At 41.7% G+C, this 23,206-nt stretch overlaps 1 protein-coding gene across 1 annotated transcript in view; it reads left to right on the plus strand.

Moving 5' to 3' along the window:
* Positions 1-12,535, plus strand: part of ZNF853 (zinc finger protein 853) — a 90,358-nt gene extending 77,823 nt beyond the window's left edge. The window contains exon 9 of the mRNA XM_008586123.1: positions 12,355-12,535. Coding sequence (XP_008584345.1) covers positions 12,355-12,535 — 181 coding nt within the window. The remainder of the gene's footprint in view (positions 1-12,354) is intronic.
* The last annotated feature ends 10,671 nt before the right edge of the window (positions 12,536-23,206 follow it).

The raw sequence follows: 23,206 nt of genomic DNA on the forward strand, positions 1-23,206 counted from the left end.
TGAAAACAGAAATCAACTTAAGTTTATGTGAAGTTGGAAACTTAGCCATACAGAAAAACCATTTTTCCTTCTTCTTTTTATTTTTTTTTTTCCTTTTTTTGGTTTACTGCCTGGTTCAGGGATTGAACTCTGGACCTTGGTGTTATCAGTACCAACTGAGCTAACTGGCCAGCCCAGAAAAAAATCATTTTTTTCACGACAGTTTTGAACACAGTATTAGGACTGTACATCCTTAGTGGGCTGATTTTCAGGACAAAAAGCACTGTAAAAACAATAAATGCCACTCATTAATTTCCATGTTAGTAATATTGGTGTTATTTTTAATCTGTTTTGTGTATGTCATAAGGTAAAGCAAAAAGAAATTGTTAAAGTTATTGGGAACCAAAATTTCCAGTTTAAGAGATGCACATTAAAAATCAAAGTACTTATGTAAAACTCCCCATAACGATAAAAATGAATTGAAAATATTACTCATTGTTTTAAAAAATGTTTATACATTTCCTAGCTCTGCACACTGAGCAGGCCTAGAAGCAATGACGCCCCTGTAGTGGTGAGCAAATTCAGTCCCCAACATTGCCACCGAAGAGCCAGGACTGCTTGGAGAAATAGCTGCTTCCAGGCCTGGGTCTTGCAGTGTCCAAGGTGAGCTTGGGACCTTCTGGATCAGAAGTGAAAGGACACAGAAACTAGCTAGAAGGGGCTCCCACGGGCCAAAGTTGAGGTGATTTGATGATCAGGAAGAATGACTGTAACTGACTATATAACATTTTGAATAAACAAAAATCTGAAGTCCACAGTCATAAGCACTAAGAGAAAGGGGCTAAAGTCATATCCACCAATGGAGGCAAATCTTACCCAAACTCCTTACGCTGTAATTAGAGGGAAAGAATTAGGTTTTCATCTTTAGTAGGAGCAGTTGTTCATCTCCAGTTGTGGAATACTACTTGTTACAGAATGTCAGCTACTAAATGCAGTAGGAATGCAGACAGAATTTGAAAAATCGCTAATTTGTAACCCCTAGTGCATCTAGGCAAAGGTCACCAATAGATGCTCAAACCATTAGATTCAAAGGTATCACCCGCAGATATCTCACACATTGAAACTTGAAAAAAGTACCTGTTCAATGGAATGATTGGCTGCCCCACAATCGCCAGGCAATCAAATGTAGCATTGTTAATGGTAGCAATAGCATGTGCCTCTTGATGTGCAATATGAAGTAGTTATGTTGCCAAGGAAGTAGTTTTGCCAGAATATTTAATAGGAATCTAATCAAGTGTTTAGACTTGACTTTTATTTTATAGGAAAGAGAGGCAGTAGAGGAACAATTTCAGTTGAGAAAACAAATCAGACAAATCCAGAATGTGGGATATTTACAGGACAACTGTCTTGGTCTCTTTAAAAAGTCAATGTTATATTAAAAAAGAAAAGAAAAGAAATGGTGGGGGTGGGGGACTGATTTCAATTAAAAGAGTCTAAAGTCAAATGCAGTGCATGAACCTTGATTGGATCCAAACGACATCTGACTTTAAAAGATATCTACATAGATATTTTGAATATGGAGTGGATATTAGATGATGTTAGGGAATTAGAGTTAATTTTCTTAAGTGTGATAATTGTGGTCATGAAGGTCAGTGTGTATTTCTAGGAAACATGCTGAATATATAGAGATGAACTGTCATGATGTCCGAAGTGGTTCAGGAAAAAGATACACACATAAATAGATAAAGCAAAAATGGCAAAGTTTTAGCAAGTGTTGAACTTGGTGGTAGGTACATGGATGTTCAATGTATTTTCTTAAGAGTTCTGTTTCAAAATTTTTATAATAATTTTGGAGAAGTACCACACCACTTATCTGTTATCTTGTTGTTCCTTGGCATATACAAATAGTTATGCCCATTGTTATTGATCTTCTCATCAATAAAGAAGCTAAACAATGCTTTTTTAAAAGTGTTCAACTGTCTTGGGCTTAGTCTATTTAATAAAAACATGCTCAGAACATATGCAAAGGCAGGATACACTGTTAACAACACAAACGTGTGGTAAGAAAAGCTGCAAACAGTAGTTCTCACTGCACTGTGACATTGAAAATAGGGCTTCATGCTGTGGATTGAATTGTGTCCCCTGAAGTCCATGTATTGGAAGCTTGGTCCCCACTGTGACAGTATTAGGAGGATAGGAAAATACAGTTATGGTAATTGAAAGGTGGGGCCTTGAAAAGGTGATTGGATTGTGAGGACTGTGCCCTACTGAATGGATTGATCCATTCTTGGAATAATGGGCATTGTATGAGGGCTTCAGGAGGACAAGTGAGGAGTCAGCTCTCTCTGCTCTGCCATTCTGCCATGTGAGACCCTGGCATCACTGTCATCCCCAACAAGACCTTCACCAGATGTGTTCCTTGGACTTTGGAAACTCTAAGCAATAAATATTGTTTCTCTACAAATCACCCAGTTTCAGATATTTTGTTATAAGCATCAGAAACAGACTAATACACTGTATAAAGAAAACACCCACATCTTTCTACCCTTGATGTATTTCTTTCTTTCTTTTTTTTTTTTTTTCCTTTTTGTCTTTTTTCGTGTCCAGCAACGGATTGCAACCCTCAGTGTCGCGCCCGTACCGGACCGGGACCAGCAACGGGATCGCAACCCTCAGTGTTGTGCCCACACCTCGCCCAGCCAGTGAGCGGGAACCGGTCTGTATGTGGGATCCGAACCCTCAGCGGGAGTGCTGCCACGCTCCCAAGCGGTGCACTGTAGCAGTGCGCCACCGGGCCGGCCCCTACCCTTGATGTATTTCAAAGGATGCCTACAGAGGAGCAATGGCACAGCCCTTGTGGTAGGCACCCAGGAATCATCTGCATAATGGGTGGCAGCTATTGTGGATTGATTTTTTCCCCCTAGCTTCCCTAGATTTTTTGGCAGCAGGCCGGCAGGCTGCTCTCTGCTTCTTGCTGTGGCCCAGTTTTCCCTTCCTCACCAGGGATTGTGTGGATTGGACATATGACCAAGCATTGGCCACTAGGAGGGGTAGGGACGTATTCTAGGTGACTTTGGGAAGGGCTCATCATTGATAAAGCGACATGAGCAGAATGGCATTGGACATCTGAATACAACCATTAGTTGCATCTTGTGACTCAAGGCTGGTAGTCAAGATGGCGAGCAGAGGGGTGGCAGACCTTAGTGACAGTACAGAGAGCTGGATTAACCAGCTCTGAAGCTGCTCTTATTTGGGGGAGACCTGAGGTCATTGATTTTCCTCATGGCTTAAGACTCTTGGAGTTGAGGTTTTTCTGTTACTTGGAGCCATAAGGCATTCTAACTTTGAAGGACAAATTTTTTAAAATTATGTAATTCAGAAGTGTTAGCTATGGAAGTTTTGGGGGCAAGAATGATTTCTTTTGAGAAAATGGTTCAGCAGATTAGTTACAGATTAAGTATTAGTATTAGTACTAGTTAAAGATTAAGTATTCTTTATCTTTACAAGAAACAATCTTTACAAAGTTAAATGAGTTATTCGTTGGCCTTTTTAAATTTTATTCTTGACAAGATCTGGCTTGATATAAGGATCTAATCTTTATCTCCTAATGATTTGTGACTATCCATACACCATTGAATTAATCCATCTTTCTGTCTATATCATGTATTGAATTATCACTGGTGAGGAAAATAGAGTAGTTTAATCAGGCCCCCTCACCTCAGGTCCAGCTGGGTGTGGTGCGGCACATGCTTTGTAAACAAGTTGTGTGGGAGTAGAGTTACTGCGCATATGTGCCCATGTATCTTTTGGCTTGTTGCTATTTTTGTGTGCTCTTCGGTGTGTGAGGCAGCAGCTCTGAACTGCTGGTTGGCAGAGCTTGTATCTAAAAATAAAGCCTATTGTTTCTTCACCCATGGCTCCAAGGACCTTTTCCTGTTACCTAGCTCATAGACCTGCATGTGAAGGGGTTTGTGACCCAGTCTGTACAACAGGCTTGAGGGGTCTGTGAGCCCTAGCCCTAGCTCTACAATTGGCATAGTCAGCAGGAGGATTCTGAGCAGGTATGGGAGCCAAAAGCCCCTTGGGAGAAGGAGGAAATGTGGCTACTCTTGAATACGTTTTGCCCTATGACCACTTTCCTGTTGACCGGTATCTGGTTGCTGCTCACTGTACTGCAAGTCAGCATAGACCAGGCACTACAGCAGAGAATCCCTTGGGAGGGGGAGGAAATGTGGCTGTCCTTGAGTACGTGGTCCCCGGTCACCACTTTTCTGCTGACTGGAGCCTGGCTACTGCCCACTATACTACAACCTGATTGAAATTTGAAGTGGAAAGCAGAGTTGTTGGAAGTGTGGATAAATGTCCTGGAGGATGACGTGCAGCAACTGGCCACTCCTGCTTCTCACACCATGGAGGACGACAAACCCAGTGGTGAGTTGGGGGAGACCATGTGTCTCCAGGCACAACCTGTCTTGCATCAGAAAATGAAACATGAGCAGCCTATGGACCAGGTGGACAACCAGTGGGCAATCCACAGATGACCCAATTCACTACCTATGTCCCGTACACCCAGGTTGAATTAGTAGACTTGGGGAGACAGTTCTAGCAGAAACAGGGGAAGCCCCTGGCTGCTTGGCTGCTGCGGTTATGGGACCTAGGGGTGGATAGTGTGATATGCTCTGGTGAGGAGATGGAAAAGTTGGCTTCCATTACCATACACCCATCCCTGAGGCAGTGGCTACAGAATAGCTGCAGATATGCACAAGGGCCAGGTGTCACTCCTTAATGGAATGGGTGAGTGCAGCTGCCTGAACAGTGTGGGCAAATGCTGGAGAACTGCCCAAGATTGTGAACAAATGGCAAACATATGATGAGTTGGTTCAAATAATTTGGGAGCTGGGGATGCGGCAGTCCATGTTTAATGTGAACACGTGTGGCCTGGATGATGAAAATTTTACAGGCAGCATGGGAGACATAGTGCTGCAAAATTCCCCATCAACATCCCTTGGGTCATTGATGGCCATACTGGCCCCATACATGATTCATCCTATACATGAAGTAATGACCATGATAGCCAGCTTGGGTGAAGTAAAGGAGAGGAGACAAGCAAAAGGGGTCCGAAAGGTGGCTAAGACCAAACCCCCAAGAAATGTTTGGTATTTTATCCTGATGGGACCAAGCAAGACTAGCCATAAGCAGATGTGGCTTGACTTGCTTGCAGCAGGGGTTGATAGCAAGAAAACTGACCAGCAGCCAAACACAGTTCTGTTTGCCTTGTGGCAACAATTGTGCCCTGAACAGCATTCCACTAAACGTCCAGCAGGTAGCAAGGTACACTCAGTGGATTTAAAGGACTTTTTGGTTGCTCCTGAGGAGGCAGATGAAATATTCCATTTCAGTTAGGGAGAAGGCCAAGGTACTTGTCTTTGGGGGTCAGGCAAGGACCAGAGGCCTCATGTTGAATTGGCAATACACTGGTCAAGGACAAATGTGCACTGTGTTTTGGCATTGGTGGATAAAGGCGCAGAATGTAGCCTGATATATGGCAATCCAGATAAGTTTCCAGGGGCCACAGTTCGTGTAGATGGCTATGGAGGACATACTATTGAAGTCAAATCTGTGTCATTGCCATTGGGTATAGGACAATTACCTCCTCTTGTGTATACTGTATATATATCCCCAGTAGTTGAATACATCTTGGGTATAGTTGTACTTTATGGTTTGCACCTGCAAACAACAGTTGGAGAGTTTCAGCTGCAAATACAGACAGTAAAGCCTGTGTTATGGGGATATGCTAACCATGACCCACAGGTGTTACCTAAGCCAAGATATATAGTTAATGTAAAGCAGTATCACCTACCGGGAGGACACGCAGAGATAGGTGCCACTATAGTTGGCTTCCATTACCATACACCCATCCCTGAGGCAGTGGCTACAGAATAGCTGCAGATATGCACAAGGGCCAGGTGTCACTCCTTAATGGAATGGGTGAGTGCAGCTGCCTGAACAGTGTGGGCAAATGCTGGAGAACTGCCCAAGATTGTGAACAAATGGCAAACATATGATGAGTTGGTTCAAATAATTTGGGAGCTGGGGATGCGGCAGTCCATGTTTAATGTGAACACGTGTGGCCTGGATGATGAAAATTTTACAGGCAGCATGGGAGACATAGTGCTGCAAAATTCCCCATCAACATCCCTTGGGTCATTGATGGCCATACTGGCCCCATACATGATTCATCCTATACATGAAGTAATGACCATGATAGCCAGCTTGGGTGAAGTAAAGGAGAGGAGACAAGCAAAAGGGGTCCGAAAGGTGGCTAAGACCAAACCCCCAAGAAATGTTTGGTATTTTATCCTGATGGGACCAAGCAAGACTAGCCATAAGCAGATGTGGCTTGACTTGCTTGCAGCAGGGGTTGATAGCAAGAAAACTGACCAGCAGCCAAACACAGTTCTGTTTGCCTTGTGGCAACAATTGTGCCCTGAACAGCATTCCACTAAACGTCCAGCAGGTAGCAAGGTACACTCAGTGGATTTAAAGGACTTTTTGGTTGCTCCTGAGGAGGCAGATGAAATATTCCATTTCAGTTAGGGAGAAGGCCAAGGTACTTGTCTTTGGGGGTCAGGCAAGGACCAGAGGCCTCATGTTGAATTGGCAATACACTGGTCAAGGACAAATGTGCACTGTGTTTTGGCATTGGTGGATAAAGGCGCAGAATGTAGCCTGATATATGGCAATCCAGATAAGTTTCCAGGGGCCACAGTTCGTGTAGATGGCTATGGAGGACATACTATTGAAGTCAAATCTGTGTCATTGCCATTGGGTATAGGACAATTACCTCCTCTTGTGTATACTGTATATATATCCCCAGTAGTTGAATACATCTTGGGTATAGTTGTACTTTATGGTTTGCACCTGCAAACAACAGTTGGAGAGTTTCAGCTGCAAATACAGACAGTAAAGCCTGTGTTATGGGGATATGCTAACCATGACCCACAGGTGTTACCTAAGCCAAGATATATAGTTAATGTAAAGCAGTATCACCTACCGGGAGGACACGCAGAGATAGGTGCCACTATACTGGAGTTAGAGAAAGTTGGCATTATTCATCTGGCTCGTAGTCCGTTTAATGCTCTGGTATGGCCAGTAAAAAAAACTGATGGTACCTGGAGAATGATGGTAGACTATTGAGAACTAAACAAAGTAGTGCCTTCTTTGCATGCAGCCATGCCTTCCATTCACGACTTGATAGATCAGCTAACAACTAGCTGGGAACTTATCATTATGTATTGGACCTTGCAAATGCTTTTTTATTTATTCCAATCTCAGCTGATAGCCAAGATCAGTTTGCCTTCATTTGGGAAGGGAGGCAGTGGACCTTTCAAGTATTGCCCCAAGGTTATCTGCTTAGCCCAACCATCTGTCATGGTTGAGTGGCTGGGGACCTAGCCAAGTGGACTAGGCCCAGCATGGTTACAATGTTTCGCTACATTAATAATGTGTTACTAACCTCTGATTCTCTTACAGATTTAACCCAGGCAGCTCCAACACTGCTAAGTCATTTGGAACAATGTGGGTGGGCTGTGAACACAGCCAAAGTGCAAGGACCTGGGCTGTCAGTCAAATTCTTAGGAGTGGTCTCATTGGGTAAGACGAGAGTCATCCCAGGAGCTATTATGGACAAGATACAGGCATACTATTGACCCACAACTGTAGCTTAGCTACAGACATATTTGGGACTTCTGGGGTATTGGAGAGCTTTTGTACCCCATATAGCCCAAATGGCATACCCACTGTATGCATTAACAAAGAAAGGAGCCTCCTGGAATTGGACTGAAGAAGTAGAACAGGCTTACTGAGCTACAAAAAGGGCAATACAGCAAGTACAAGCTTTACAAATGGCTGATCCTACTAAGCCTTTTGAATTAGACATACATATAACCCAAGAAGAGTTAGGATGGGGTTTATGGCAGAGACAAAACTAATGCTGAACACCTATAGGATTCTGGTCTCAGCTCTGGAAGGGCACTGAAGTGCATTATTCCCTAATAGAAAAACAGTTAGCAGCTGTGTATTCTGTGTTGATGGCCAGTGAAGCTATCACAGGAACTGCCAAAGTCCTAGTAAGGACAACATACCCCATAATAGGTTGGCCATGCATGTGGGCAACCAACTCTAAATGGGTGTAGCTCAGACTCCCACTCTGTCTAAATGGGGAGCATATATAGAACAAAGGAGCACTGTGTCAATGAGTCCTCTGTCGAAAGAGTTACAAACTGTGCTAGGACCAGTAGAGGTTGTGGAGGAAACTTTGACACACCCTTACCCATGGATGTGGAGGCTACACCTTTCCATGAGGGACAGGGACCTATCACAGAGAAAGCTTGGTATACAGATGGCTCTAGCATGGGACCCTCAGCATCATGGACAGCTGTTGCTGTCCAGCCCTTAACAGATACCATGTGGTATGAAAATGGCACAGAGCAAAGCAGTCAATGGGCTGAATTGAGAGCAGTATGGATGGTGATAAAAAATGAGCCTGGGCCATTAACCATCTGGGCTGTGTACAAAGTTTTAACCCTTTGGATCTCTACTTGGAAATATCAGCGGTGGGTGGCAGGCCACTGGCCCCTGTGGGGACAAGCCATGTGGCAAGAGTCATGGGAATTGAGACATGAGAAAGAAGTAACTCTTTTCCATGTCACAGGACACTTCCCCTTAGCCAGTCCAGGAAATGATGAAGCCGATGCCTTGGCTAAGGTAAGATGCTGGAGAGAGCCCCAGCCGCTGATGTGGCCCAGTGGTTACATCAACAAATGCAGCATGCTGGCAGTAAAACCATGTGGGTGGCGGCTCAAAGATGGGCCCTGCCTATAAAATGGGAAGACATAGTGAATGCCTGTTGTGTTTGTCCAGTATGTGCTCAAGAGAGTCCACACCCCTGGCAGGTGCCCCATACAAAGGGCAAATAACTCGAGGAAGGGTGCCCCTGACTGACTCAATGGCAAGTGGACTTTGTCAGACCACTGTCAAGGTTAGAGAATTTCAGATACATCTTCACAGCTGTTGATATGGCTACTGGTTTTCTGTTTGTATGGCCTTTTAAGAACCCAGACCAGGTGAACACTGTGAAGGCACTGAACAGTCTTACGGCTATGTATGGCCCACCTCTTGTCATAGAGAGTGATAATGGAACCCACTTTACTGGACATGGGGTTCACAAGTGGGCTTCCCAGTTGTCTATTCAGTGGAAGTTACATATGCTGTATCGTCCCCAGGCAGCAGGAATGATTGAACAGTATAATGGTCTTTTTAAAAAGGGACTAAGGCTATCTGCCTAACTCCCCTCCCGGAAGGGGTGGGCACGGCAGTTATGGCTGACAGTCAGAATTCTAAATGACAGACCCCGCAAGGGCGGGCCCTCTCCAGTGGAAGCTCTGTTGCACAGGGCTGCAGCACCTATACAGCTGCAAGTCACTACTAATGATAAGCTTTTGAAGCCAGGATATGGCAAGAATGGAAATATTCTTACTGGCCCCAACCTGTTTGCAACAGGGACAGACAGTACAATGGAAATGGCCTTGGTGAATAGAAGCTCCCTATATATGTAGGGTACATCTAATAGGACCTTGGGGGAAAGGATTAGAAGAAAACTTGGAAGTTTCACCTTGGGTGGCAAGTACCTGGCCTCCTCAAGAAAAGGTAACATGGCCTGGAACAGATAAGTGCTCTATTCCAAAGGGCACACTTGTATTATCATTATGGCCAATTATGAGTTCCCCTTTACTGTTACATGTAGAACCTACAGATCCAACAGTGTTAGTGGATAATGTATGGTATCATAAACTGGGTAAGATACCTATTCCTGCTGCCATCCTTTCTCAGGATGGCAAACTGGCATGTATCTTACCAGAGGGGTGAAAACTCCCCCTATTGGTACCAATAACTCTTCTGTCTTCTTGCCCACAGTGTTCTGGCTGCAGGCACCAGAGTTGACTGGGCACATACATATATTCATGTGACCAATGTGTCGGCTTACTGAAGATGCACCGAACCTCCCATCAGTATGACTACAGGATTCTCATGGAAAAATCACACCAATGATGACTACTAACTGGACATGTGTGGCTAACAGTTGAAAGGACAAAACTACAGGACAAGCCTTAAGGCATATTGAACAGACAATAGGTTACATAAATGAAAGGGTCATTTATCCTTGCTAGGGGAATGTTGTGGAAGATTCTGAACACATAGATTGTACAGTGAGGGACCCTGAAGGGGTGGATTGTGAGGAAAATAGAGTAGTTTAGTCAGGCCCCCTCACCTCAGGTCCATCTGGGTGTGGTGCAGCACATCCTTTGTGAACAAGTTGTGCGGGAGTAGAATTAGTGGGTATGCGTGCCCATGTATCTTTTGGCTTGTTGCTATTTTTGTGTGCTCTTCGGTGTGTGAGGCAGCAGCTCTGAACTGCTGGTCAGCAGAGCTCACATCCAAAAATAAAGCCTATTGTTTCTTCACCCATGGCTCCAAGGACTTTTTCCTGTTACCTAGCTCATAGACCTGCGTGTGAAGGGGCTTGTGACCCAGTCTGTACAACAGGCTTGAGGGGTCTGTGAGCCCTAGCCCTAGCTCTACATCACTTGTGGTGGCTTTGCCTTTTGTCTATTTAGCACTCTTCCCCACATTCTTCTAGAAAAAGAACATGAGACCCCAGAGCTGGCACATTCTCTGGGGGACCAGTCGTCCCACCTGTCCTTTTGGCCCAGCTTGATCTTTCCAAGGAGGGACATTTGATCTAGGAGATGTCAAGGAGAGTTCTTGTTAGGATTTTGTAACGGGAGACAATTGTAGACCAGTTTTCTATTTGTTTTGACCCTGGAGTTGCCAGCAGCTTAGTTACTTTGGGTTTTCTCTTATTTGCAGTCTTAGTCTTGACTCATAGCTTGTAGGTCCTCCAGTGTTTATTTAGTTGCTCTTGCTACATAATGACTTTCCATATACTGACGAGTAAGTCCCTCTTTATTTTTCAAAACTTTCTGGGCTTTTCCTACATTAGTTCTTAGAGATGACTTTCTGAATGGATTTATCAGGCTCTCTTCTCCAAAGCCTTTTGGGATTGTGACTGAATTTGCATTTAAATCTAGTCTTAATGAACTGTCTACTGAGGAGGATGGCCCACTCTTAATCCAACTGGCTTGAACTGTTTCCTGGTGACCAATCAGAGACTGGGTACTCTGCAGCTAATCCCTCCACCCCCCAAAAACCCCTCACACTTATGTATACACTATATAACTACCTTTCCCCACCTTTATAGCTCACCCTTAATGATTAAGATTGTATCAAAAGCAGACAACCCGTCTTGCCTGATACATCTCTCAAAGCAGGAAGCAGCTGTCCATCACACTTGAAGACATCCTACATTCTGTCTCACCCAATATATCTCTTAAAGCGTCCTGTCTTGCCTGATACATCTGTATCTCTCAAAGCAGGAAGCAGCTGTCCATCACACTTGAAGACATCCTGTCTCCTTGATACATTTACCTATATAAACCCCAGCCCTCAGTTGACAGGGGAGGCAGTTGGGACTTTACCCTCTGTCTCCTGTTTATGACTTCCAAAATAAAAAGCCTTTCCTTTAAGTTCTGTCTGGCAAGTGTGACTGGTGATTTTTACAGCGGGGAGCACTTGGACCCACATGGGTCAGGGATTCCCCCCAGAAGGGGAATCCCACAGGACTTGTTCATTACCATGAGGACAGGCCCATCAGTCACCCTCAGCAGCACCACCATTACCCACTGATGGCCATTCCTAGGGCCCCATGCCTACCTCCTCCTTCCTCCAATTTTCTTTCCTTTTTAGCTTTCTTTTTTGTTTGGCCTCATCCAAATGCCCTGGATGAGGCTGATTTCCCATTCACTTGCTTAACCACAGGCTAACAGCTTCCAGGTGAAGTGGGAGGACTTTTTTGTAGAAGTTGGAGTCGTTTTCTGGATGTCTTCTCCATTGTGAAAATAAGAGTGATACTTCCTTTAACAAATGCAAACATAATAGCTCACCCATAAGAGAAGTTTAGTTTTCAATCACACAGTCCAAAATCGGCACTATTGCTCAGAGAGTGACTCCCAGGGACATCAGTTTTTGTACCTCTGGCCTCTCAGTTCTTCCTTGTGAGGCTTCCAAGGTCATTAATAGAAAAGGAGAGAGGATAGAGAGACACACCAGCTCTTCAGCCACCTCACCTGTGGCAAGTGATGCAAAAATTCCACCCACCTCACTGGTGAGAATGTGTATGAGGCCCCATCTGGTGAAAGGGGTGCAAGTCTTGTCTGCTGGGATGGCTGCCTCTGCCATCTTTCCCCTCTGCTCCAGTCCTGACAAGCATCTGGCCAACAAGTCTATGTGTGAGTATGTGCATGTTTCTGAGGAGAGGGCTCATCAACCCCCAAAAGTCAAGAACCACCACTCAGATGAGACCACTGGAATTCTTCAAGTCCTGGACCACCTCCCAACTCCAGGTCACTACTCTTGTACTGTCCTTGGACGCAAGTAGGGTTCTGGGATTGTAGGGAGAAAGGACAGCGGCTTTCAGTTGTCTTCAAAGCCCCTTTGGATCTAGAGTTTGAGCATGTAGACCCAGTGATCCTCACAATATCCTCAGTGGCCGTGAGCTTGGAGGGAGGTCCTGGAAGGCCCTGGTCTGTGTCTTTTGCCTGAAAACAGGTCAGCTGTTCTCGGCTGCAGGACAGGTGCTTCCCCTTGGACAGAGGTGAAGTTTCCTGCTGGCAGGAGTGTCTTTCAGGTGGGGCAGGGCAAGAACAGCACCTCTGTGTGCAGTGTTGGTTTACATGAGTGTGGATGACTGCACTTGTGTGTGTGAATGCTTGTCAGGGTCAGTGGGCACATCTCTGAACAAATACATTTGGACACACCCTGTGTGTAGTGTGAGCTCCTGTGTGCCTGGCATGGCATGTGGGGAATCTTTCTCAAGACCTTCTTTCGAGCAAGTTTTAAATAAGGATATTTTGAGGGAATCTTTGTGCAGATGTGCACGTGCCTGTCCCTCCAGTCAGAACCAAGTCACCCCGTCTTTCGCTCTCTTACCACCTCTGCCAAGCACCCTTGTATCACAGTGCCTTCCTAACTAACGCACTTGTTCCCTTGCCTTCTGACCATGGGTTCACTCTCCCCTGGGCTTTCTTGCTCAGCACCCTCATCCACCAAGGTTCTGTGCCCCTTCTTGAGCCCCTCTGCAGCAGTCATACTGGGTTTTTAAAATTTGAGTTTAACACTATGATGTTATGGGATACATATAGATAGTAAAATGATTACTATAGTGAAGCAGATTGACATATGTTTCATCTCACAGTGTCTTTTTTGTGACAAGAGCAGCGAAAATCTAATTTCACAAAAATCCTGAACACAGTGCAATTTTATTAACTACATTCCTCGTATTGTACAACAGATTTCTAGACTTGTTCATCCGACATATCCTCTGACCCACATCTCCCCATTTCCTCCCCACCCCCTGCACCTGGCAACCACTGTTTTATTCTCTATATCTATATATTTGAAAATATAAAAACTTGAAAATTTGAAAACTTAAAAAGTTTTTTAGATTTTACACATAAGTGAGATCATGCAATATTTTTTTGTGTGTGGTTTACTTTACTGAGCATAATGTCCTCCAGGTTCATCCATGTTGTGGCAACTGGCAGGTTCTTGTTTTTTAAGGCTGAAAAAAATTCCATTGTTCATTTGTTGTTTTCCATTGTATATTTATAAGCCACATTTTCTTTATCCATTTATCTGTTTACAGACACTTAGTTTGTTTCCATATCTTGGTTACTGTGAAGAATGCTTCAATTAACATGGGTGTGCAGGTATCTTTCTAAGGTAAGAGATTCCATCTCCTTTGGGTATATAACCAGAAGAGGATTGCTGGGTCATATGGTAGTTCTACTTTCAATTTCTTTACAAACCTCCATACTGTTTTCCATAATGGTTGTACCAATCTACATTCCCACCAACAATGTACTAGGGTTCGCTTTTCTCCACACCCTAATCAACATTTGTTATCTCCTCTCTTTTTGATAATAGCCATCCTAACAGGAATGAGGTAATATCGCATAATGGTTTTAATTTGCATTTCCCTCATGATTAGTGATGTTGAGCAACTTTTCATATATCTGTTGGCCATTTTTATGTCTTCTTTGGAGAAATGTCCATTCAGATCCTTTGTCCATTTTTAAATCAGATTATTTGTTTTTCTGCTATTGAGTTGTAAGATTTTTAAAACAAATTTTGGATATTAATGCCTTATAAGTTATGTGGTTTGCAAATATTTTTTCTCAGTCCATAGGTTGCCTTTTTATTTTGTTGTTTCCTTTTCTGTGCAGAAGGTTTTCAGTTTGATATAGTCCCATTTATTTATTTTTGCTTTTGTAAACTGAATTTTTAGTGTGATATCCAAAAAATCATTGCTTTTCTGATAATCAATAAAAAAAAAAAAGAAAGAAAAATCATTGCCCTGGCCAAGTCAAGGAGCTTTCCCCCTATGTTCTCTTCTAGTTTTATGGTCTCAGGTCTTACATGTAGGTCTTGTACTCATTTTGAGTTGATTTTCAGGTAGGGCATAAGGCAAGGGTCCAACTTCATTCTTTTGCAGGTGGAAATCATTTTCCCAGCACCATTTATTGAAGAGACTATCCTTTCCTCATTGTGTCCCCTTGGTGCTCCTGTCAAATATTAGTTGACTGTCTGAATTTATTTTGTCATCTCTATTCTGTTCCATTTGTCTGCATTTCTGTTTTTCTGCCAGTACCATACTGTTTTGATTATTATAGCTTTGTGATATAATTTTAAATCAGGAAGTATGATGCTTCCAACATTTTATTTTTCTCCCTCAGTATCACTTTGGCTATTCTGGGTTTTCTTCTGTCTCCATACAATTTTTAAGATTGTTTTTTCTATTTAGGATTGAAATATCACTGGAATTTTGATAGGGATTGCATTAAATCTGTATATTGCTTTGAGTATATGGACATTTTAACAATATCAATTATTCCCATCCATAAATACAAGATATCTTTCCATTTATTTGTATCTTCTTCAATTTTTTAATCAACGTTTTATAGTTTTCAGTGTACAAATCTTTCATCTCCTTGGTTAAATTTATTCGTAAGTATTTTATTTTATTTTTATTCTATGGTAATGGGATTTTTTCTTGATTTCTTTTGCAGCTAGGTTGTTATTTGTGTATGGGAATACTACCGATTTTTGTTGACTTTGTCTCCTGAAACCTCACTGAATTTATTAGTTCTAACAGTGTGTGTGTGGGTGTGTGTGTGTGTATGCACGCATGCATAATCTTTGCATTTTCTACATTTGGTAGCACTTCAAAAAGTTTGTTGAAAATTCGAATCAAAAGACAATACTAGAGGTTGGCCAGTTAGCTCAGTTGGTTAGAGCACAGTGCTGATAACATCAAAGTCCAGGGTTCAATCCCTGTACTGGCCAGCTGTCAAAAAAAAAAAAAAAGAAAGAAAGAAGAGAGAAATAATAATAATCCTTCCATGAATATTTGAAGACCCCTCACATAGCATCATGTCATCTGCAAAAAGAAATAATTTTACTTTTTTCTTTCTTATTTGGATGTCCTTTATCGCTTTCTCTTCTCTGATTGCTCTTGCTATTACTTCCAGTACTTTGTTGAATAGGAGTAGTGAAAATAGGCATCCCTGCCTTGTACTGGATCTTAGTAGAAAAGCTTAACAGTCATTCCGTTATGATGTTAGCTGTGGGTTTTTCATGAATGGCCTTTATTATGTTGAAGAACTTTCTATACCTAAACTGTTAAGGATTTTTTTTTTCCTTTTTTGTCTTTTTTCGTGACCAGTAAAGGGATCGCAACCCTCGGTGTCGTGCCCATACCGCGACTGGCAATGGGATCGCAACCCTCGGTGTTGCGCCCGCACCACGCTCAACCAGTGAGCAGACCGGTCTCTATATGGGATCCGAACCCTCGGCGGGAGCGCCGCTGCGCTCCCAAAGCGCTGCACTCTACCGAGTGCGCCACCGGGCCGGCCCAAGGATTTTTATCAAGAAAGGATGTTGAACTTTGTCAAATGTTTTTCTGTGTCAATTGAAATGATTATTTAATTATTTATTTTTATCCCATTAATGTAATGTATCACACTGATTGATTGGCATATGTTAAACCAGCCTTGCATGCCAGGGATAAATCTCTTTTAGTCACTATGTATCCATGTTGGTAATGATCTTTTTGATGTATTGTTGAATTCAGTTTGCTAATATTTTATTAAGGATTTCTGCATCAATGTTCATCAGAGATGTTGGCCTGTAGTTTTCTTTTCTTGTGATGTCTTTGTCTGGCTTAGGTATCAAAATGATGCTGGCCTCGTAAAATGTGTTTGGAAGTATGCCCTTTAGTTCTATTTTTGAAGAGTTTAAGAAGTATTGGTAATAATTCTTCTTTGAATGTTTGGTAGAATTCAGCTGTGAAGCCATCTGGTCCTGGGCTTTGTTGTTGTTGTTGCTGGAAAGTTTTAAATTACTTCTTCAATCTCTTTATTTGTTATTGTTCTGTTCAAGCTTTCTTTTTCTTCCTGACTTAATCTGGCAGGTTGTAGTTTAAAGAAATTTATCAATTTCTTCTAGGTTATCCAATTTGTTGGCATATAATTGTTCATAATAGTCCCTTATGATTCTTTTTATTTCTGAAGCATCTATTGTAATGTCTCCACTTTCACTCCTGACTATACTTACTTGAGTCTTCTCTTTTCTTAGGCTAGTTAGGGTTTGTCAATTTTACTTATTTTTTCAAAGAACAAACTCTTAGTTCTATTGATTTTTTTGTCATTGTCCTCTATTTGATTTACTCTTGTTCTGATCTTTATTATTTCCTTCCCTTTGCTGACTTTGGTTTAGTTTGTTCTTCTATTTCTAGCTCATTGAGGAATAACGTTAGGCTATTTATTGGGGATTTTTCTTCTTTTTTAATGTAGGCACTCATTGCTATAAAATTCCTTCTTAGAACTGCTTTTGCTGCATCCCATAGGTTTCCATTGTCATTTGTCTCAAGATATTTTTAAATTGCTCTTTCAATTTCTTCTTTGACCCATTGGCTGTTCAGGAGCATGTTAATTTTCACATATTAGTGAATTTTCCAAGATTTCTCCTGTTACTGAGTTCTAGTTTTATACTGTTGCAGCTGGAAACCATGTTAGATATAATTTCAACCTTCTTGAATTTGTTAAGACTTGTTTTGTGGCCTAACATATGGTATATCCTGGAGGATGTTCCATGTGTGCTAGAGAAGAATGTATATTTTGCTGCTCTTCTATATATATCTGTTAGGTCCATTGGATCTAAAGTGCAGTTCAAGTCTTGTATTTTCTTGTTAATTTCCTGTCTAGTTGATCTATTCATTGTTGAAAGTGGGGTTTTGAAGTCCCCTAATATTACTGTATTGTTATCTATTTCTTCCTTCGTGTCCATTAATATTTGCTTTATATATATAGGTATCCCAATGTTGGGTGTATATATATTTACAATTGTTGTGTCCGCTTGATAAATTGCCCTCTTTATAATTAAATAATGACCCTCCTTGTCTCATAATGGTTTTTGGCTTGAAGTCTATTTTGTTTGATACAAGAATAGCCACTCCTGCCCTCTTTTGTTTACTATTTGCATGGAATATCCTCTTCTATTCCTTCTTTTTTAGCCTATGTATGTCCTTAAAGCTAAAATGGGTCTTTAATATAGGAAGCATATAGTTGGATCTTGTTTTTAATCCATTCAGCCACTCTGTGTCTTTTGATTGGAGAGTTTAATCCATTTACATTCAATGTAAATGTACGTAGGTCGGAATTTACTCTTGCCATTTTAATTGTTTTATGGTTATTTTGTGGATCCTTTGATTGTTTCTTTCTCTCTTGTTGTCTACCTTTGTGATTTGGTGATTTTTTTGTTGTGCTGAACTTTGATTCCTTTCTCTTCCTTGTTTGAATAGCTGCTATAGTTTTGTGTTTTGTGGTTACCGTGGGGCTTACATAAAACATCTTATAGTTATAATAAATTATTTTAAGCTGATAACAACTTTGGTTGCATAAAAATACTCTAGACTTTTACCCTCCCACCCCACTACTTATATTTTTGTTGTCACAATTTACATTTTCTTATATAGCGTATTCCTTTACAACTAATTTATCTATATTTTTGACCATTTTGACTTTTAACCTTCATGTTAGATTTGAAAGATTTACACATCATTACAGTAAGAGTATTCTAAATTTGACTATGAATTTACCTCTACCAGTGAGTTTTATACTTTCATATGTTCTCATTATAGTAATTATCACCCTTTCATTTCCAGTTGAAGACCTCTGTTAAGCATTTCTTGTAAGGCAGGTATAATGGTGATAAATTCCCTCAGCTTTCTGTTTCATCAAAAATGATCTCTACAAATCCCTTCAGTGGATCTCTCTGCTCTGAAGATTAATTCTGAATTCTTCACCCTGCCTGATGTGCACCCCACCACTCTTCCTGCTCACTCCTCCTCTCTCCCCAGGCCCTGTTTATAAATTTCCAAGGTGTGCCTCTCAGGCCTTGTGCCTGAGCCCTTGTCACACCCAGGCTTTTCAGACTGGCTCTGTGTTGAGCACTCCTTCAACATTAGCCAGGCTGTCTACAACTCTACTTTAACCTTCACTTTTCAAGGGAGAGCATAGGGACTTCTTGGTCTTTCTTAGGTCATGTTCCACTCTCAGCATGTGTGATTTTCTGGTGCACATGGAAGCTTTTAAAAGCTCTTATTCCCTGCTATATCTCCCTTTTCAACCTCTTCCTTCCTAGGCATTTTAGTTTGTCTACTGCTCATCTCGATTGTCATTCTTTGCATTGGGCTGCTGCAGCTTTTGGCACAAGTCACCTGGGAAGCCACCCCCAGCCAGTGACTGCTAAGTCTAGCAAAATACAAGGAATTCCTTGCAACAGTTTTACAGACAGTGGCCCAAGTGGAACCCACAACCACAATTCTTTGAGAATAAGGCCTGTATTCCTCCCCCTGGTCCTGGCAACCCGTAGCTGGAGCACAGGCTCATCCATTTGGCCACCGTTCTGCAGTGCCAGCTGTGAGCTTAGCAATATTATAGGCTTGACATCAGCAACTCCGTTTTGGGATGCTAACTCCATGTTGAACTTTGATGAACTTTGAGACCCACACAGGAACTGTAAGAGTCAAGTTCCTTTACAAACATCTGCACTCCCAACAATGCACAATACTAGGAAACTCGCCTAGTTTATAGGATATTCTGCATATAGGTTTTCCTTGCACGTTGACCAAATGCCTTGATTTACTAATGATTAAAGACCTCTTTGTTTAACCAGTGAAATAATCTGACAAACAACTTATGTAATCTAAGTAAATTTCCTATAAATGTAAGACCTCTTGCATCTTTTGGGTGGTACAGTCTCTGACTGTTACACAGGGTGCAATTTCTATTCCAGAGTAAAACCATTTTGTCCCAGACCTGTTGATTCTCTTACTTTTTAAGGTTAACAGGGTGATGGTGGGTGGGCAGTTTAAAAAGCCACAACACCCTTTTAATGTAAAACTGCTGCCCTCCTTCATTACCAAGCCTTCCCCTGGTGGCTGTGTTTCTGACTAGATTCTGGAATTCTGCAAAAGTTGATTCCATCAGTTTTTGCCAGTTCATCAGTAGTTCTTGTTGGGGGAACAGATCCTAGATTTCCCTACTCTGCCATTTTTGGTGACTTCACCTCCCATTAATTCTTGAGTACTTCCTTGTTTGCTAGTACAAATAGACATTCTATGCTCTTGTATTTTCCTGCTCAGCCTTGGACTAAGCTGTTTCTACCAAGAGTTCTGCAAAGGGTTCCATTTAGTGGGAATAGTATTTAAAAACCAAGATATGGGCACACATTTTTTAAAGATAAAAATACTGCATATCCTATTAGGAATTTAACTAGTATTTTTAACCATGTTAATATTTTTACTAGGATTGTTATCAATTCTGCTAATACTCCTGTTATGATATTAGAAAGCTTTTCAGTGGGCTGCCCTTAACTCTACTTTCTTTCTATGACCTACCATTTTTAGTCATTTTGCACACCATTAGATTATGAAGGAATGCATATGTTGCATTTTAGAATGATTGCAGTTCAGTTTTTGTTGGCTAATTCTTCATCAGTATTGAATTGGCTGCCAAGTAAAGTGGCTTAACCAAGATAGAAGACTGCTATCTCATGTACAATTCCAAACTAACACGTGGTCCAGGGAGGTGGGACACTGCTGTTTTGTGATGTTATTAAGAGACAAAGTTTCCATCTATCTTGTTACTTTTCCGCCCCCTAAAGCAGGGGCCAGCACGCTATGGCTTATGTGCCAAATACAACTCACTGCCTTTTTTGGTACAGCCTACAACCTAAGAGTGGTTTTTACCTTTTTAAATAGTTTTTTAAAAAAAATCAAAAGAATATTTTATGGCATGTGAAAACTATATGAAATTTCCACTTAAGTATCCATCTACAGAGTGTTGTTGGGACACAGCCAGGCTCAGCTAGGTACGTACTGTAAGTGCTGTCAGGCTCTAGCAGCAGAGCTGAGCAGCCACAACAAAGGCTGGGGACTGCAGAGGCTGAAGTATTTCCATCCTTAAGTATCCATCTACAGAGTGTTGTTGGGACACAGCCAGGCTCAGCTAGGTACGTACTGTAAGTGCTGTCAGGCTCCAGCAGCAGAGCTGAGCAGCCACAACAAAGGCTGGGGACTGCAGAGGCTGAAGTATTTCCATCTGGCCCTTTTAAGAACAAGTTTGCTGGCCTCCTCCCCTAAGTATTGTCCTTGTCCTCTTGGGGCAAGTTAGTTCAGCAGCACCATGCTTCTATCACAGCCCAAGGGAAGGGGGAGAAGGAGTAAAGAACAAACAGTCCTCTTTAAAGGAGTGACCCAGAAGCAGACACATCACTTCCCCTCACCTCCCATGGGCCACAATTTAGTCACCTGGCCACATCTCGTAAAAGTAAAGTGGGGAAAGAAACCTCTAGTTACGTGCCCAGCTGAGACTCACAGGAAGGGGGATCTCTTACAAAAGTAAACAGGGATATGTTAATCTGTTTTCTGTTGCTTATAACAGAATACCTGATACTGGGTAACATAAATTTTATTTCTTATAGTTTTGGAAGCTGGGAAGTCCAAGGTCCAGGAAACACATCTGGTGAGGGCTTATTCTTGGTGGGGACTCTACAGAGTCCCATGGTGATGCAGGCAATCACATGGCAAGGAAGAGAAAGAGTGCTTGTTAACATGTTCACTGGCTTTCCCTATAAAGCCACCACTCCACACCCCTGATTACCCATTAAACCATTAACCCATTATTCCACGAATTGGTTAGTCCATTCACGAGGGCATAGTCTTCATGATACAATCACCTCTTAAAGGCCCCACCTCTCAACAGTGCCACATTGGGAATCAAGTTCTCACATGAGCTTTAGAGGGGACAAACACTCAGACCACAGCAAGGGGAAAAACTGTAGTGTAGTCTGTTATACTAGTTCTGTAATGTGATGCAGACACTCATAGGTGGGGTATTCTTTCAGCAAAGGAAGGATGTCCAACAGTTTGAGCAGCTACAACCATTTCACTGAAAGTTGGCTCAGGGTGAAGCTGCTAAAAAGGCACAGATACCACTTAGGCACCTGAGCTATGAAACTCTGGCTAAAACTGAACACAATAAAACATTGAGAAGGATTTTAATTTCTCTGTGGGCTTTCTAATGTTTCTTGAGATGTCCTGGGGTACTGTGCTGAACTAATTATACTGCACAATTCAAAGCATATTTATCATCAATATTGCATGGACCCCATTCTTATTTTACCTGATTTTCCTCATAACACCAAACTCCACTACCATCTCTTCCCCCACAGGCATTCACACTAAATTCATAACCTTAAATAACCTGTAACCTATTCAGGAGTGTTTGTGTGTGTGAGAAATTTTAATGGACAGAAATACTGTTTAGCTATATTCAATCTTCTTCCATCCATTCTTTCATTCATATCTAAAAGATTTTATCAATGTGCTATGTGCAAATCCAGCATTTTACTTCTAACTGCAGCACAACATTCCATTGCTTGTATCATACTTTACTTATCTCTGCTAGTGATGTTCACCTGGGATGTCTCGAAAATCTTATTATAGTGAAATTCCAGTCTAAAAAAAAATTTGTTTAATCTAAAAGAAGACCAGATGGTAGTACACTCAAATGGAAGGATATGATAGTCTGTACTTCAAATCATTAGTAATTAGGAAATGCAAGTTAAGACAACAAAGTACCCCTCATACCCTTCAGAATGGCAAAAATTACGGGGATGTATAATAAATGTTTGTTAAGAATTTGAACAGTAATTGGAAAGTTGTGTTCTGTATATGTATGTAATGTCATAGCCATTCTAGGAAATTGACTGGGCAATAACTTCTAAAATTAATAATGTGTATGGCTTATACAATAGAGTCCTGCAGTGGTATCCGGTTTATGTGTCCTAGAGGAATTCATACACATAGGGATGTACACATAGGAATTTCATCATAACTGTGCAGCAGTTAGAAGTAAAATGCTGGATTTGCATTCCATTTCCACTGTAGCCGGGATACACTCTCTTCTCCTGTCAAGGGACATCCAAACTCAAGACTTCAGCCTTTGGGTTCCAGGACTCACACTGGTGGTACCTCAGCTCTCAGGCCTTTGGCCTTGGACTGAGAATCACACCATAGGCCTCCCTGGTTCTGAGGCTTCCAGACTTGGCCTGAGCCACACTACCTGCATCCAGTTTGTAGACAGCCTTTCATGGGACTCCTTAGCCTTCACAATTGTGTGAGCCAATTCCCCTAATAAATCCCCTCCTGTATTTTTATATACATATCCTATTGGTTCTGTCCATCTGGAGAACCCTACTACAACTGACAAATAAAATGTTATTAAATAAAAAGTAAAATGCAGATTCACATGTAGCACTTTTGATAAAATCTATTAGAAAGGAATAAAAAAATGGAACAAGATTTTGGAATAAGATTTCCTTTATCTTTCCATTTGGTATCACACAAGCCCCTTTCAATTTGAGGCCTTTCATTCTTTAAAAAAAATTTTTTTTTGGTTGCTGGCTGGTAGGGGGATCCAAATCC

This window comes from Galeopterus variegatus, unplaced genomic scaffold (assembly GCF_000696425.1).
Source record: "Galeopterus variegatus unplaced genomic scaffold, G_variegatus-3.0.2 Scaffold3835, whole genome shotgun sequence".
Classification (NCBI taxonomy): domain Eukaryota; kingdom Metazoa; phylum Chordata; class Mammalia; order Dermoptera; family Cynocephalidae; genus Galeopterus; species Galeopterus variegatus.